Raw genomic sequence first — 17,982 nt, 5'->3', positions numbered from 1 at the left:
TTTGGAGGGGTGCTCACTTACTGGAGCTGGTCAACAGTCCAGTTCCACTTGTAAGGAAATAGCAGCAGTGTGTGGTGTCTCTGACTTTTCATTTGCCATTTCAGAATGTTATGAATGACAGGTAATAGCAATGTTTGCCTTTTCTCTTGAAATATTTCATGTCTGTACGAAAGATGTTCAAAAGACTTATTTTTATTTTGGTTTGGGCAAAAGGAGTTGAGTCATACAGGCATGACAGTGGCTGATGGCATTTTTCTCCTAGCTGGTTTGAAAACAACCCAAGTTTGAAGTTAACTTCTAAACAGCTTTAATGTCAAGAACAAGAAATTGAAACTGGCACAGGGGAGCCCGTTTGTGAAAGATCTGCTTGCTGGTGGCTCAACTTCATCTGTGCCATATCGGTTGAGTTGTCTGGGCTTGAAATCAAAGATGGAGTAGTCCCGGTGAAAGGCTGTCCCCCGTGTGTCTGCTCATTCTATACAGGTTTCTATGATCAACTCCTCAGCCTGGGAAACTGCACTCAAGAAAATAGGGTGTTACCTTTTAAATATTATTTAGGTACAAATTTGATTGATAGAAGCGTTTATTCGTGACAACAGAAGTTGCAGGCAGAAGTTGCCACAGATGGAATTCGTCTGCTGCAATGCTGTCTTTTGAATAAAAGATAATATGAGATTTCATACTTTATGTTTAAAACAGTAATTTTCCTTTGTTTTGCACTGAAATTTAAGATAGAAAAAGAGCCAGAAGTGGGCTTTGAATTTTTTCGTCACTACTTTCTCACGTAAAACTCGTAGCTACTTTGTGAGAATTTGCTTGAGCATGGACTTTGGTGTTTGACTTCTATATCAACTAACTTAATAACCCTATTTTCAAGAAGTACTTGGCCAGTAGACACAAATGTATATACTGGAATGTAATGATATTAAACTAATCAATACTGGTCCAGACAGTCCTGTGAGTTGGATGGGACAAAATGATGAGAAAAACAATGTGGGTTTGAATCGCAAGGACTACACTCAATTTCAGCATTTTTTTTTTTCACCACCAGTCCACCATTTTTTTTTTGCAGGCTTTGTCTCATTTCCTAGTATATATTTGGAAGGTTAAATAGCTAGATCAAGTTATTTTGGTGGCGCTATTTCTTCCCAATGGCATTACGCCGTGACATTCAATCCACAGCAGCACAGCCAAGCAGCATTTGAGTATCTCTGTGTAAGTCAGACATCAAAGTGAGAGGCTCACATTTAGGTCTGACCCCACCCATATTATTAAATTTAAAGATGATGTCAATACTGTTGTGAGTTACGCATCAAATATAAATCGGTTACAAAACAGATCTGAATGTTAAACTACCTCAGATTGCCTCGATTGGTGCAATTAGACAGGGAACGTAATTTACATGTTGAGCAGTGGAAAAATTCTTCCTTGTACTAACAAGGATACATTAAACAATGTCTCCAGCTAGTTTCCTTCCCTTAACGTCCTTTGCTTCTTACGTTATTGTTTAATACACTTCCTAATCCTAAATTAGTGCAGGTAGTACTGATTTAGTACTATTTGCCATTGATGTAGCAATTGCACATATTTTTTTGACTGGCAAACATGATAAGAAGCTTTTCATTTCTGAAATGAACAATTATCACAGAATCACACAGAATCACAGAACGTTAGGGATTGGAAGGGACCTCGAAAGATCATCTAGTCCAATCCCCCAATTATAGACTTGTTTTGCTGTTCAACTGAATATGCAAATAATTATGAGGAAAATAGGCAATGCTCCCAGGAAAGCCTCTGGTTTCCAAGTCTAGTCCAATTAGTAAAGAAGGAAGCTTTCTTGCACAGCTTTTATCATGGTCTGTTTCACTGATCAGATAGAGGTTATTAATAGATATGGGACCAAACACTCTCCAGGTTGAAAACTAACTAGGTATAGTGTTAAGCCATTATATCAATTACTGATTAATGTAATACAGGCTTATAAATATCATCACATCAAGTCATTACATGTAACATGCTGAAAATACATAGAGATCTGAAGTGCTTTGAGGGTGCCCTAGAAAATCCAAGATAAACACTGACAAATTTATTTTGCTCAATTTAAAAAGAGATTTTATCTTACCTATGCAATGTCTTTCCTTTTCGTAGCTATATCTAATAAGGAGCTGGAATACACCTTCTGGAAACTGGCTGAAAGATGGAGAAGCAATGACTGCAGAGCTGTCTTTCAAAATATACTTTACATTAATACAGGAACTCTCCATTGGGATTATAGGAAACACGGACAAAGAAAAAGGAGACAAAAATTTCAGCCAATCCTCAGCCTAGGGTTCTTACAGTGTTTTATAATACAGTTCCTGTGTCTAGAAGCAGGAATATCCCATTACTTTGTTGGAAACATGATGTTTAACACAAGGCCACTGAGTAATGAATGCCCATATACAAAGGGGCATTTTTATATGGGGTTATAACTTCAGTGGGATTACACCTGAAATATGCCACGAGAATATGGCATAGGAAAATATGGCATATGGCATATGAGGGCAGACCTTGTAGACGGTTTGTTTGTTAAATGATGATGTCACCTAAGCTTGGGAATTCTAGGAAATGCAGCGTGTCAGTGACTCTCTTATTTCTCCTTTCTAATGAGCTGGGGTGTGACTCTGTGTGTGCACCTTGGCTTTTATAAAGTTGCAGGTCTTTAGGATTCAAGGCCTCTGGAAGACTTTGTTTGGTAAGCTGCTTGTCAAGTGACTACTAATTTATCAGAGTGTACTTTGTAGTTTGATTTGGGCCAAAATTAAAACCACTGAAAGTGAAGAACTATAAAGGCCAAGGAAAAATATGCAAGACTGGAGTTTTTTGAGGTCTTAAAAAGAAACAGGCAGAGGGCTGAGCCAAATAACCATCGCCATAATCCATCTCCGTCTGGTGGCTGCAGTTTTGGTCAGCAAAAAAGAGAGCAGCCAGGGGTGCCCGGAGATTCTGCATCGAAGCACAGGATTTCAGCTGCTGCTCTCTGTGTGTGTCCTGTCTGATGGGGCAGGGAGCAGCTTCCCCAGCTGGCCCTCCACACTCCTGCTGGGTACCCAGCACCAGTACAAACCCTTTAATCTGGGGAGGTAAAGCTCCCCTAAGCTAGGTAAGCCTTCAGCAGGGCTCGTGCCAGAAGAGTTTATTTAGTATTTGTTTTCTTTCAAAAGGAGCACTAGGAGAACATCTTACTGCTGACTGAGAGTGTCAGAAGTAAATCTGAAGTGAAGCAGTGATGATACAAAGGTCTATAACCTAAATGGATATAATATAAATATGGGCTGGAGGGTGGAGATGCTAACTGCAAGGCAGACAGTGACATTTATTGACTGTAACATTTATTGACCGTAACATTTATTGATGGATCATTAGAAGGCTTCTAGCACCTTGGCACTTCAGTACCTACTGCATAGGAAACAGACACAGTCAACAAATCGTACTGTAGGACTAAAAATAAAAGCTCCATCAGCTCACGTGGTGTGCTGCAAAAATAGTCCAGAGAGCACTTGAAAGCTTGATGGAGCCGATAGATGTTACGCTGAGCCTTGCTGCGTGCCAGGCTGGGGCTCTGGCTAGCTGCCAAAGGGAGCAAGTTCCCGAAACCCTCCCCTGAGCATGCCTTGCTGTCAGTACCCAAAAAATAGCAAGGGTGACCCAGCAGATAGTAACACTTGCTGTGCCACGGGGAAACACCGATTTCCCATGCGAATGGGGACCGATCCAGTTTTATAGTTTTATCTAACGCACACAGTATATTGACCACTCGTACAACCATAAGAATCCTCTTGCAAACCTCGCCATTAATTTGATTAGTTCCATCAAATTAGCTGTTCAGTACTCTTCCTCTTTACCTGAGCAAAGTGTGGAAATGCTATCATAAATATGCTGATGGGAAAGTGGTACATTTTGTTGCTCCTGCTCAATGCATTGACCAAGAGCCTGTAGCATCTTTGTGTTCTCCTCCCCTCTCCCATCCCATGTGCTGCCTTTCCATCCTCCCATACTTCAGAAGCGTCTTGAAAACTGTCTGTCTGGTGCCAAGGACTTTGGAGTACAGTGGAAGACAGGCTATTCACACCAGCAGCAGGACGCTATTTCCCTCTGGTAATGACTGCATGTTTAAAAACAAAACAGGCATAGAGCTGTGGCAAACTTTTATAGGATTGAAAAATATGAATAGAAAAGGACTCTACAAAATACGTGCAAGGGTCACTGTGTGTACCTGCCAACCCAATGGGCCTGTATCTCAGAGAAGAGGATTTTCTTTCATTAACCTAGTTTACTAAGTGAATTTTCCATGCGGTGGTGAACGAGTTTCATTAGCATTCACTCTGTGTGAGAGAATGGCTTTGACTGTGGTTCTGCTTATTTGACTTCTCTCACTAAATCTTATCCATCACGATGAATGCTTGGCCCACTTTGACTCTGGTAGGCATAACGCAAAGTTTGCTGAGGAACAGAGCCTGGGTGAAGTCCAGTCCCTGCTACTGCAGTCAAGTCATATAATCACTTTAACCCACTCATTATACTCCCCTCTAAAAACGGTAGGGTTATTTGCCCCACTATTTCCTATCAGCATTGAAGATTTTTATGGCTAGAAGAATCAAGTATCTTTTTCCGATTTCCAGCATGGATTTATTCAGGACCTGTTTATATCCATTTGTTCTTGTGCTAGCATTGTCCTTAAGCTTAAATAGCTTCTTGCCTGCCTATCTGTGATATTTACCCACTGATGTATTTATAGACAGCCCTCCTGTCTCCTTTCTCAGGCTTTGTTTCGCCAGGGCAAACAAGCCAAGCTCCCATAAGATCACTGTCAGTCTTCTAATGACTGTTTCAGTGTGATTTAATCTTTCTGGAACACGAGTGTCCAAGTCTCTGTGCTATACTCCAAATGAGGTTTACTAATGACTCTGCAACACTCTTGCTTACCTTTGCCCAAAATTCTTCATCATATACATCCTAGAATCCAGTTTGTGCTTTTTATGGATGGTCATGTCGGTCCTCTGTAATCAGAGCCCTTTGCAAAAGTTTTAGAGCTTGCTGTTTAAAAAATATCACAGATTCATCAACTTCAAGGGAGCTGTGACAACTTCCACCAGCTGGGGATCTGCATCTGATATTTCAGCTTGCAAGGACACAGCTTTCTCTGTGGCTGGCCCGAAATGGTGGGGCTCACTGCCAGCTCCCCTCCCCCAAGACCTTCCCCAGGAGAGCCACTGATTTGCTTCTGCCCAGCCGGCAGTGTTAGAAAAGCACTTACTCCATCTCATGCTAACAAAATACAGGGCAAAATGTGGCAAATGCTATTCATTCAGTATGCACGTGTTAAAAAAAAAAAAAATCTGAAAATCTCAGCTCCTTTTTTGTTTGAATTCAAACAATTTTCGGTCATTTTAGCCATTTTGATTTCTGGCCATTTAATTCTTATCCTTTATTTACTTCTCAGTCCTCATTCAGTGTGAATAAAACTTTTGAAATGGCCATTAAAATAGATTTCTTTCCGTGGAGACATCCTATGTGTGACTGCGCTGCTGCCCATTGTCCTTCTTCATTTCTTCCTTTCTCAGGTCTATCCTTCATCTTCTATCATCTGTGATTTAGACTAAGTCCTTCATGGCAAGGGCCATCCATCGTTTTATATTCATCTCTGCCTAAAGCAGAGATGCTTATTATTGGTTTCTGAAAGTATAAAAATGTAGCGGATCAATGCCATTATCCTGAACCGCACTTGGAAGACAAAGGCAGCGTAGCTGTTGAATTGATGCTCTCGGGAACACGGAAGCCCACATTTTGGGCTCTCGCAGACTTGCCAGAGGACTCTGCGGATATTTCCATCTAAAGATCATAGCCAGGGTAAAAGCTACAAAAGCACCGATGACTGCAATAAAGCTTATAACACACAGAATTGTCTTAGTTGCCCCGTCAAATGAAGCAGACGTTAACAAAAATTTCGACTGCTAAGACTAAGATCGCGAAGGATCTGGCAGCAGCCCGGACTCTGAGCTCAATCAGAGCATGGTGTCAATAGGCTGCATTGATTTAAAATAAAGACTTGGTGACAGCATTTCTGCTTCTGAATAGACCCTAAAGGTACTTGCCCAGGAAGTAGTAGAGCAAGTGGGCTAGGGGCCTGAGAGAGATGAAATCATGGTCCAGTGGAAATAAATGAGGGACTTGAGCTCTGGGGCATCTCTCTCTCCCAGCTAAAAGCCTTAACCACGCTCAGCATCCCTGCTTTCCCCCAGGTGCCTGCAGCCCCCATGAAAGAAAGAGGTTTAGAAGTGCCTTTTCCTTTGCTTTTTTCTTTCTGTGCCTGGCTTGGACATTTCTGCATTCAGCACGCTGCATACTGTGAACCCTGTTTGAGAGGCCCACGCCTGCCTGGCCATCCCATTGCACTGCCCTGCAGTGCTGAGTGTCACGCTGCTGTGGCCCTTTGTCAAACACCTGCTCTGAGAGTCCCATATTTGTGTTTCTGCACCAGCACTTCAGCTGCACTCTCTATGGTACTCATTTATTTATGCTTGATTGACAGGCTTCTCAGGACCAGAAATCTGGCATCTGCCTATTAAAATACTTTGCAACTTGGAAGATAAATGAAATAATTTGTTCTCTGTTGTGTTTTTTTCTCCATCGTCACCTGTGCCAGTACCACGCAGCTCATGGATCTGCATTCCTGAGTTCACCAACACCATCTTTGGCGTATAGATTTTAACTGACACCTTCAGCTGACAGGCAGTCAATCAACAGCAAAGAGAGCTGGTGATATTGAACTTGTGATAGCTGGTTTCAGTAACTGCAAAAGACTAGCTCCCCTACAAGCCTCAAGGTACTTTTGAAAGGTAGGCTTAACTAGACATGGAAATGTAACTCTGAGTTTAATACAGAAGCGTTGCTTTGCTGGGGTGAGGTTTTTACTCAGAGGGATGTAAACCTCCCTGGCCTAAAACTACAGAGATAATTACATACAGGACGGGAATCCCAGCACAGTGATTGATCCAGTATGACTACTATATAGCTAATTACAGACTGCAAGGCAATTTCTGTTCAAGACAGACCGATATTTAATTAGTCTCCTCCCCATTGAAATCCTGACCTTGGTTTGGCACTGAGAAAGCAGAGAGTCGTGTATCCGGCCAAAGCATCTCATTGCCGCTCTGGGTGCAGGCAGATGAGCTATTAACAGCTGAAAATGAAAAATGGCAAATGAGAGTCTAAAATGAAACAGCAGCTTTCTCTACCTGCAATTTCCTTCCTCTCCTGCTCTCCCTCCTCTAAAACCTGTTGCTCAGGCTGAAAGACTAAATAAAACCCACAGAAGTACAATTGCCTTTTGTTGACTTTCAGTTAGTGCATAGCGCAGAATAGAGCAGATATCTCTCCTGGTAACTTTTTGGTCAAACTGAAAACTGGCAATTTATTCCTGCTGCTTTGTCTTTCAACCACTTTCTAATCCGTGGCAGAAATTTACCTTCTACCTTGTGCCTACCTGGTTTCCTTAGTAACTTCTCGTAAGAATATGACAAAAGTTTGTGAAAGGCCAAATAAATTGTTGACAGCTTAATCTTTATTTATGGAAAATGATGTGCTGTTAAATCTACTAGATCTCTGCCAAAGCTGGATGATGTATTTCATAGAGTATTTATTTCTCTCGTTCAAAAAAGCATCCAGATATCATTAAACTCAAAGAAATATCAACATATAAAAACCTCTTTGCTTACGTAAAGAGATTTAAGACCTGGAGGTTACCTGAACCTACGTACGTGCTCCATATCTATCCTTTATTCATGAGAGTCAGTACCAAAATCGCTTTTTCAGCTTTGCATATATTTAAAATGTTTTGCAGAAAAAGGTGGTTAAAATCATGCCTCTTGATGCCTTCAGAAAGAGTTTAGATTGCTTAAACATTATCATGATGAGTGCTTAAATAAAGATATCATCAGTTTATGATGTAGAAGAAAAAGCAGGATGAAAGTCAGGACAGAAGAGAATCAGAACAGCTTTAATTGTGAAACAAAGGAGAAGGAGGAGTGCAGATTGGCAATAATTATATGTTTCATTGTTTGTGTTGCTTCCAAACTCCCACCATGGCATGGGTTCCACTCACTGGGTGGCGCAGATGCTAAATCTCCGACCGTCCTATGAGCTTGTGGCATAGACATTCAGGACTGGGGCACGCAGGAGGAAAGGATAAAACAAGGGAGCAGTGCAGAGTTTGGGTGGTCTGTGGTAAATACCTTGTAGGGGAAAGTCTAACAAGGAAGGAAGCCAGGAAGAGATTGGTGTGGTCCTAAATCTTTCAGGCACTTCCACTTTTTCCCCCTAAAGAGCTGGAAATGGTTCCCCCACCTGTGGCAAGCTTCTTTCAAAGGTCTCCAGGTAGGCCATCCACACGGCTTTCCGATGGCAAAAAATACCCATGGTTGTGTTCTTCATAGCTAACCAGCTATCAGGTAGGAAGCTGTTGCTCAAAATATATATGAAAGCAGCAAAATGAAAGACAAAGTTTCAAACTGTTAATGCTAACAAATTTTGGAAGAGATCACACCGCAGGCGTCAGAGTTTAAGAAAATCTGCTTCTATTATGGATTAGGAGGAGACTGAACATTGATGTTAGATTATCTCATCTCAAACCCTAAGGCACCTCTGTCTTTCCGGCCCGTGGTTCAAGAAGGGACTCTGGACCAGGAGAACCTTCCAGAGATGCTGCTCCTGGGCTGCAGTGGCAGCGGACACGGCAAGCCAGGCTGGAAGCAGAACCAGGGAGATGAGTTTTGGGTTGGCAATGAGCCTTCTAACACTGCCTTGAAGGCGGTTTTGCCCCTCGAGGGGGTTTGGTGGGGTACGAGGGAAGGGGGGAGAGCGCGGGCTGCGGCAGCATCACCTCTCCAGCACGTGTGCTGCAGGGAGGCTGATGGCGACAGAGGGGCCCTGGGGAGCCCGTGCCACGTCTTAGCAAAAAAATACTGATTGCATGTAGGGTCCTGTCCAAGCAAAATCTTGAGGAATGGGTCTTGCTGAAACAAAAAGCACGGGAATGCTTTCACCGCTGTGTTTCAGGTTCACCTTCCCAGTCCTTCTTGGTATTTACACTGGCTTCCCAACCGGTGCCACAGACCATCTGGGTGGGAGCTGGCGGGAGGAGCGCTGGGGAGGCACATGGCGAGCTGCAGGCTCCGGGGCGAGGACGCAGCGCGCCGGGGAGAGGCAGCGATCCGGCCGCTGGGCCGAGGCTGCGTAATGGGCTTCCTCGCGCAGGGGAACGGCGAGCAAACGCGACAACCGCGTAAATGGGATCAGTCGGGCCAAGAACGCGCTGCCCGAGCTCCCAGAGGGAGATGGTATCAAGTCAGTAGCACCGAAGGCCCGTGGGGGCTTGTTCGCAGGCCGAGGAGGCAACGAGGAGCCGGGGGACCCGGCAACATTCCCTCAAGAGGAGCCCACGGCCCTCGGTGACCGCCGGCTCCTTCCCGGCAGCGCTGCCTCCCGCCGCGGCCGCTCCGCTGCGCGCCCGCGGAGGCGCCGGCCGCCCGCTAGGGGGCAGCCGCCGGCCGCCCCTCCGGGTGCGGGTGCGGGTCCGCGCGGCGCGGTGCGGTGCGGGGGAGCGCGGAGCGGTGCGCAGCTCTCCGCGGGCGCGCTGTCCTCGCGCGGCGGGGCCGCCTGCCTCCGCTGGCAGTGATGTCATGGGGCGGCGGCGGCGGCGGCGGGGGGGCGGGGAGGAGGCGGCACTGCAGCTGCATGTGTCTGTAGCGGTGGCGGCGGCGGGGCCGGGGCGTCGTCATCTGCATTCAGATGGGGGCGGCGCCGGCCGCCGCCTGAAGCCCCCGCCCGGGGAGACGCAAAACCCACGCGAGGCGCGGGGTGCCGCGACCCCCGCTCCGCCGCTGCCGCCGCCGCCATGAATTCAGCGGAGCAGACCGTTACGTGGCTGATCGCCCTGGGCGTGCTGGAGTCGCCCAAAAAGACCATCTCCGACCCCGAGGGCTTCCTCCAGTCCTCCCTGAAGGACGGGGTGGTGCTCTGCCGCCTGCTCGACCGCCTGCTCCCGGGCACCATAGACAAAGTAAGTGCCCGGCTCCCCGCCGCCCCCTGCCGCCCTTTGTGCAGCCGGGCCCGCCGCCCCCGGCCTCGCCCGCCGCTGGGGCCCCCCGCGCCGCCTCCGCCCGTGCGGGAGGGAGGGGGATCCCCCGGCCTGGGGGGGTGTGAAGGGCGCGGTGGGGCGGGGAAGGGGGTCAGCCCCAATCGGGCGTGCGCCCGGGGGGTCGGGGCGAGAGTGGGCAGCCGGAAGGGCCACGATTTTGCAAGTGTTTTACAGGAAAAAGAGCAAAATACTGCTGCGCTCTCGGAATCGAAGTCGTGGATGTGCATGGGAGAAGCATATTTTGGGGAGGGGGGTTACGGCCCCGTACGGGCACGCCGCGAGCCGGCTGCAAACTTGTCTACGCAACTGCTGGAATAGCCGGTGCCTCACCTCGCTGGGGAGGTGATTCAGCTCATCCCTCCCAGCCTCTGAAGGACGTTTTAACGTTGGATGCGTAGTTTTCTTGAAGGCTGTTTTAGCGTTATTTGGGTCTTTTATGGCGTGGTAGCCTGTGGAAAAAAAATCTCATCCTTTTCGGGTTGGAAAAACGTGTTGCAGCTCTATTCTGCGATGCGTTTGAAGGAAAGGTACTCTGTCGTTTAACTTTTACGCGCGCGGGCGTAATTCCTGTTCTAGCTTGGCTAGAGGGGAGGGTTTTGATTTTTGATACTGTGCCTCAAGACTTGGGACGATGCAGTTGTCTCACCTGGTGTTCGACAGTGCAGCACACATAGCGTCCTGTGTGTTGGCAAAACTTTCCTCATGAGCCAATATGAGGTGGTGAAGAGAAGACTGATGAAGGTCATGCTGATGGGAAAACTCCTTGCTTCAAAACCCCACCATATTTTTCACCTTTTGCCGTTGGCAGACCGCTCCATGCGTTGGAGCCTGCTGACAATAGGCTTTTGTTACCCTTTGTGGCTCTTTTTCAAGTAGTCTACTGACCCACAAAGTTGAAAACCAGTGCTTTGAGCTCGATAGGGTGCTGGACTGGGCTGTCTCCCTTCAGTTCTTTAGTTTGCCACCAACTGGGGTTGTTACTGTTTTACATTGTAATGTAGCATGGAGGTCCTGGCCCTTGGACTGGAGTCCCCCTGTACTGGGTGTACTAGGTCGTTCCTGCCCCCCTAAATTCTCAAGCAAATTAGGAGGCAGCATGGGGATACGGAAACCCCACAGGAGCCTGCATGATGGAAGTAATGAGAGAGGGTGAAGCGTGTCAGCAGCAGTGCTCGGGGTCTACCATGGTGGCCGGCAGAGCTAGATGGGACAGCCAAAGTCACTGCCGCCACCACCAGCTTTCCCTGCCACCATTTTCCCAGTAGTGGCTGTTTGTGTGATAGAGTCGAAGAGGACGTGTGTCTGCTCCTGAGATGCTGTGGCTTTATGGTCACGGTACACAAGGTGCAAGCTGCTGTCCCGTACGATGGGCCATAAGCTGCAGCTCTGGAGCAGGTAAATGTCCTGCTCCGCCGTCTGGGGTGACGTGTGTGACGAAGGGCGGAGAGCAGGGACCCCCTCAGCGTGGGGATCCCCTGCCTTGGCCACCCACCTACTCAGACAAGCTCTGCTCCTGCCTCCTTGCCCCCAGGCTCTCTTGCCTGGTGGCACCAAGCCCAAGGAGAGTCTTGGCAGTCTGTCCCACCACGCAGCTCCACGCACTCTCTTTGAGCACCTCTCCAAAATCTTGGGATTTGGGTCCTGAGCTTTGGGGCAGAAAAGATCTTTCCCCTTGTGTGGATGTCAAGCCTCAATTTGGGAAACGGGCTCTACTGAACAATGAAATAAATAAAAAAGCATGACAGAAATAAGTGTTAGAACAGCGTTTCCCAACTTAACGTGCTTTTCTGTGTATGGTATAACTAGGAGCAGCTTGCTTAGTGCAACTAAGAGAGGCTCTCTTTTCACATCAGAGGAGTGAATACCTCTGATGTTCGGGCGGGGGTCCTTTCACGGCACCCATGCCCAGAGGAGGGTTGCAGAGGGGCACAGCTCCCCACAGCCTACCCCGCTCCCAGCCTGGCCTGAAGGGAGCTGTTGGGGGGTTCTCATGGGCATCGTGGTGCGGAGCCACGGGGTTTGCAGCCAGTGGTGTGCGGGCTGGGACGGCAGCCAGGGCGGGAGGAAAGCTGGCGCTTCGCAGCCTCCCACCTCCCCGAGCTCACCCGAGTTGAGAGTGTCTCCTCTGGCTTTCGCTTAGTTAAAGTCTGGGCATAAATCACCTCTTTTTTTAAATTTTTTTTTTTTTTAGGGGCTCTTTGTTTTTGTGAGGGGAGCTCTACTTATTTTTGTGGGCCTTTCACATTGCACTTTCTAATTCATAGATGTGTCTGAGAGACTTGGGAACTCATTTTCCCATCCAACTTTGTGAATATTCTTTTTCTGTAGACTCAGAGTATATACCACATACTTCTTTAATGCTCTCAGCTACCATTATAAGTCTGAGCTATTTCCATAATACCTTGTTTTTGTTTTTCTATTTATTTATTTTTTTTGCTAATAAAAACATACAAAAATTACATCCTTCCCTGTATTGTTACATTTTCAATGTCTTTTATGCTACTACTGTTAATTTACATCATATGTTTTTATACTGAGTGCATTTTAAATATGAGCCCTTTTATTCCTTATTTGTCCTGAAAGCCTCCAGTTCAAACTGGACAGTTTTGAAGTCTAAAAGATACAAGGTTTGTCCCGCAGATGTAGACTATTTCAGTTCTTCAAATCATTTGAGATCATAACTTTCTATAAATATCTGACATCAACAGACACTTTGAAGACTCGCAGAGCTCATTTTTCTGTAAATACAAAGTAGTAACTAAAACCAGAGAGAACATAAAAAAAATACAAATTATAAATAAGGAGAAATGTTTATCACGGTTTTTAAGATGTTTTCTGGAAAACACTACATGCATTTCTTTCTTTCAAAAACTGTTCAGAAAGAGGATTCATTATGAACAGGAATGTGATAATACATTTTTTGGCATTTTGTGCTTCTTAGAGCCTCTGGGTACCCTGAGAGTAATTAGTAGAAGACTTTTAATAAATAAAGGTTGTGTGACCATAAAAGGAATAAAGTAGTTGAAGGTCAAAGAACAGATTTTTCTTAAGTTGATAAAACAAATTAGTGGGTTTCAAGGCTAGGTAGTATGTTCTTCCTTTAGATTGCTCTATATTTGTATACCATCCTTGCACAGAATAACATACAGAGTTCCTTGTCAGGAAATTTTGGCTAAATGCGTTTGCATTACAGTCATCTTCTATCTCGAACAACAGCAAAGGACAGATATTAAATTCACCGTATTCCAAGAACTGTGAATGAAAATACTTTGGAAAGTAATGTTCTTACAGACTTTTTCTCTCATTTTTGGGCTCCCATTTAACATCATTACGATTCCTTTGCATTTTGAGAGAGACCATGACAGGGTAAAACAAAGTAATTGGGTTAGGCAGTGTGACAGTACTGCTCAATAATCTTATCCCGAACGTGGGAAAGGAACAAAAGGGAGAGCAGTTATTTTTTAAAAAAAAAACCCAAACAATCAAAAAACTAACAAAACCCACAACAGCTTCCCCCACCCTGACCAAACCCAGCCATGTCTTAGATTTTTTAAGTGCAGAGATCTGTACTGAAGCACACTGGTCAGTTAATCTGCTCTAAAGGATAGGGGATTGCGGAATTCACGTCGTTTGAATGAAAAGCCGTGGTTTCAAGTTTCAGGATTTCAACCCTGCACTGTAAAATTGAGTTACTTTGGTGGCAGGGGAGAGGATCCCCGTGGAAGCATTGCAGTGCAGTTGTCTGCCACTTAGATGCTCTTCCTCGTAGAGATCATTTTTCCAAACAGATTCCTCCATCGCTGACCAGTTTGACCCACTTTTGATGTTGTAAACAGAGATCAGAACTGGAGCGGGAATTTTCCTTGTCATATGAGGCTTCGCGCTCCATTAAGTTTTGTTTGTACTTTTGTTTTTGGTCAGCTGTTCGACAGAAAGCATCATTTGGAGGACAGCTTTGTTCTGTTCAGAGAAAGCAGGGAAGATGCATCGGGCAATGAGATGCAGCAGCCATTTGACACCCCGTGGTCCCCCCCCTCAGGGGCTCCTGGAGGGGATGAGAGCAGCTGGTTCCACGCTCTGAAGCAGGTCGATGGGGAAGCGTGCGGGGTGCACGGCTGGGTCTCACACGCCTTGGTCCCCCTCTGTCCAATAGACCATACCCAGCCGTTGCGCCGAGCGCCGGATTGAACAACCCGGGACTGCTGTGCTGTGCGTGGGAGGCTGATCCAAAACACAGCCCATTCCCCTCGCTGCTCCCGCATCGCCGAGGTGTGAGAGGAGTGGCGCGAGGTGGGCCCCGGGAAAATAAATACACCCCTCTCTTGCTGGCTGAGGCTCGGAAGAAAACTTTGTTCTTCCTGTGGAGGACTGGGCATCGGCGTTGACATTAATTTAGTGATTAATTGGGATAGTATCAGGACTGATAGCAGCAAAGATTAGGATCTTTTTATGAATACCTTGTATTAGTATGATTCTCTTTTTAATGATGGAGGTCTTCGGCTAAACAAGGTGTTCTGAATTGTAATTTTGCAAGAAATTAACTCTTTGTGACTTGAAGGGCAAATGAATCGCTGTGTCTGAGTGCAAGCGCTGAAGAAGAGTCAGAGTCCCCAGAAGGAGGGTTCAGGCTGCCACGTGCAGGAGCTGTCTCATGAGCCTTGTCCTCATGATGGGTGTGAGCACCTACGGCTCTGACACAGGGAGATTGATGCTCACTTGTCTCTGATTTTGCATGGATGTGTCAGGGCCAAATACTTCTGTCCTGCTGGGACGAGGTGTGACCTGAATGTGGTGTTTCAGGTGTTGCTAAGGAAGAAGGAAGGGGAGGTGTTTGGGAGCCAGAGGTAATAACAGGTGGTGATTTTTATAGCCCGGTAACCTTCGCAGAGGGTGCAATGCCAGCCGTGAGCTGACTGTGGAGCCCAGGCAGAGCTCAGGAACGGCGGTGAGCATCCCAGCAGTGGAGCAGAGGTTACTACTAAGGTAGCAGTTGCCATGTGCTGGTTGCCCCTGAGCAGTCTGAATTTGGGATGGATCTGCCCCTGCAGCCCTGCTGAGGCTGTCAGGGTCTGCTGGGCTGAACAAAAGAACTGTCCTGCCTTTGCTCACTGAAATCCATCAGGAAGGTGTTGCAGGCGCTGGTGTTACAACAGCAGCAGCAGCAGGTCATCGTAGGACTAGACGTAGGAGGCAGGAAGCAAAATCTGCATTTTAATGTGCATATGCTCTCTCCTCCCGGCAATAGTCCTTACGTAGAGCCTCCCAAGGAGATTATTTGTGATTCTGGCAAGAATAATCCGCGCTGGGAAGCCGTGCCTGCCGTGGCTGCGTGTTTGGGGAGCACCGGTGTGCATGTGGATGCTGCTGCTCCAGGGTGGAAGCACTGCAAGGGCGAGCCGAGCGCCAGGGGAAAGTTATCCTGAGCGAAGTCATTAGAGTGCCATTGTCCGGCATAGGTGCTATTCTTACAAGTGTCACTGTGAGCTTTTTAATGGGATCGTTCGGTCCTGTTACATTGTCATTTACCATGTTAGTCCTATTGTCTCGTGAGAGCAGGGGTGCACGGATGCACTGAAGGAGAATGCCCTTGCTTTCCCCAGGTATGCACTGACTGTGTAGTTCTGGTGACTGGGATGTTATCCAGAGAAACACGGTCTGTATGTGTGTGCTGAGGAAGCAGAGTACTTGTATCTGTGTTTGCTGCCTTTTTCCTTGAAAATCAGACCCTGTTAATGCGTAAGGGTCTAGACTGAATTAAATAAGGGCATGCCAGACCCTGAGAAGAGGGGGAATTTAATAAAACTATTGGTGATTAAATTGTTTTTGTGAGAAAATGCAGAAAGTTAATTTAGTTTTGCTGGTCTTACTCTCGTTAATATCCTTTCCACAGTTTCTAGATACGTTCTTTCTATGTGCATAATACGGACTACAGAAAAGGCAGTTTCTTGCCCCTCAGATGCCTTACTGCTACCCAGACCATCCTCTGAACGCTAGGTCTGTGTGGGGAAAAGGAAGAGCTGTGGGGATGCCACCAGCACGCTCCCTCTGGTTACTAATAGTAGTAGCCTACTAATGCTAATGGCTGAGGGCACCACATCGTTCAGCTGAAAATGTTTAAGATGGTAATTCAAGCCTTAGAAAAACAGGCTTAAAATTTGAAGTTTACAAATTATATATATATATATAAAAAAGTTTATATGTATATATATAAAAAGATATTAAGTAGAAATATGTACACATATATGTGCTTAAAATCTGTGTTTGAACCACTGAGGGGAATTCAATATACAACCTTCTTAAATAGCAGTTTTAATTAGTCGTTACTCAGTGGCTGTGATTTGAAGAGCTGGAACCTTAAAACATGTCAAGCATAACAGGGGCTTGCAAAAATACTGTGAGCTGGCAGCGTGGAAGCGGTGTCAGTCTTGCACTGTGGCTGGCTGAGCTTTACTCCCTGATCCGCAGCCGACATGACACTCCTGTGCTGTCCCCGTGGAGCAAAGCCACCTTATCTCCATACCTCTCGGTACAATGTGGATGCCACCATCACGCGCCACCGGCACTGCAGAGTCGAGGAGGGGTGGCCGGCCTTGTTTGCGAGAAGTTCCCGTTGCACCACTCCTCGCCACGGACCTTTGGCACCCGGTGGGCAGAGTCCCCTCTCGGCCCACGAAACGCTGCTCGGGTCTAAGAGCGTTTCATTCAGGTCTCCATTTTCTAGCTCTGCAGCGAGCACTGTCGGACAATGTTGGCAGCTTGCCCAGGAGAGGGTCTCCACTGCAGGGCTTTGGTAGTCCCATGGAATATTTTTTTACACACGGGGAGGGGGAAAAAGCAGTAAAAATCATACACACGCCCCCCTCTGCCAGTGCAGCTGTGCTGACAGAGAAGTGCTTTTGTTGGCTTCGTTAATGTCATTGGAGGAAGTGGGTACTGTTAGACTGGCAGAGGAATTCCCTCTCTGGCATATGTTACATCCACGCCGAGGAGCGATGCCAGCATATCTAGCAGCAGAGCTCTCCCACTGTAAACAAACCCTGAGTGATTGGACTCCCGAAGCCCAAGCTCGCGCTGCATCAAGACAGCGACGCTGCGTGGGAAATGCTGCGGGGTTTATGTGAGAAACGGTGCAAAATCCCTACCCAGCAGCCTCCCTTTGCAGGGGGATGCCAGCGAATGGAGCTCCCAAAATACCGCGTTAGGTAGGTTCTTGCTGAGCGCTGCCCAAACGCTGCCCAGGCCTGGAGCAGCAGTTCGTGGGGCTTTTTCCACTCACTGACTTCAGGGAAATACACGTCTTCCTGCGGGTACCTCGTGCTGGCACCCCTGGAGCTCCACAGTGCGAGGCTGATAATACCGCCCCAGGTTGGTGACAGTTGCACGCTGGCTGATTTCCTCTTTTTCTTTAAAATAGCAAGAAAATAAGCAAAACCACGGGAATTAGGAATATTAGTTCTCAGCACTTAGAAAACACTGGAAAGAAGATTACTCCTGCAGCTGCCGCGAGACCCTTTTATGTGTATATATAAACTTCTTCATGCACAGTCCTGTTCATGTGTTTCAGCAGGACTCGTGCCTAGTTCAGTTCACAAGGTGGGCCTGCAAGTAGATTGTAACTGCAGCTGCAAAGGCAGCGTTCAGTCTTGTATTTTCCAAGTTCTACATGCTTGGCATTCTCAGTTTCTTAATGCTATCTTAATGTAGTTTTTGGTCTGAAATATAAAAATATAATGAAAACTTGAGAAAACAAAAATGCCATCTGGAATGTCCTGGTGCCCTTAACTTACTGTGTTTCTGTCTTAGGG

The 17,982-nt window shown here is 46.7% G+C and overlaps 1 protein-coding gene and 1 long non-coding RNA gene across 6 annotated transcripts in view; one reads left to right on the top strand and one right to left on the bottom strand.

The window, feature by feature from the left end:
* Positions 1–251: 251 nt before the first annotated feature.
* On the bottom strand, positions 252–5,138 carry LOC137660639 (uncharacterized). The gene is made up of 3 exons (XR_011047737.1): positions 4,966–5,138; positions 2,123–2,190; positions 252–514 (listed from the first exon to the last, which is right to left on the bottom strand). It is a non-coding gene; the product is annotated as an uncharacterized lncRNA (long non-coding RNA).
* A 4,659-nt stretch (positions 5,139–9,797) lies between these two features.
* ARHGEF7 (Rho guanine nucleotide exchange factor 7) overlaps positions 9,798–17,982 on the top strand; it is a 132,591-nt gene continuing 124,406 nt past the window's right edge. For 2 of the 5 annotated variants that reach the window (XM_068420111.1, XM_068420102.1), the window contains exon 1: positions 9,800–10,099. In XM_068420111.1, coding sequence (XP_068276212.1) covers positions 9,935–10,099 — 165 coding nt within the window. In that variant the 5' untranslated portion in view covers positions 9,800–9,934. Of the gene's footprint in view, positions 10,100–17,982 lie in introns of all 5 variants that reach the window. The other 3 variants (XM_068420120.1, XM_068420131.1, XM_068420139.1) reach the window with 3 other exon arrangements.

This window comes from Nyctibius grandis, chromosome 2, assembly GCF_013368605.1.
Source record: "Nyctibius grandis isolate bNycGra1 chromosome 2, bNycGra1.pri, whole genome shotgun sequence".
NCBI classification, from domain to species: domain Eukaryota; kingdom Metazoa; phylum Chordata; class Aves; order Nyctibiiformes; family Nyctibiidae; genus Nyctibius; species Nyctibius grandis.
The sequence above is the reverse complement of the archived record's forward strand: the minus strand, read 5'-3'. Positions and strand labels throughout refer to the sequence as shown.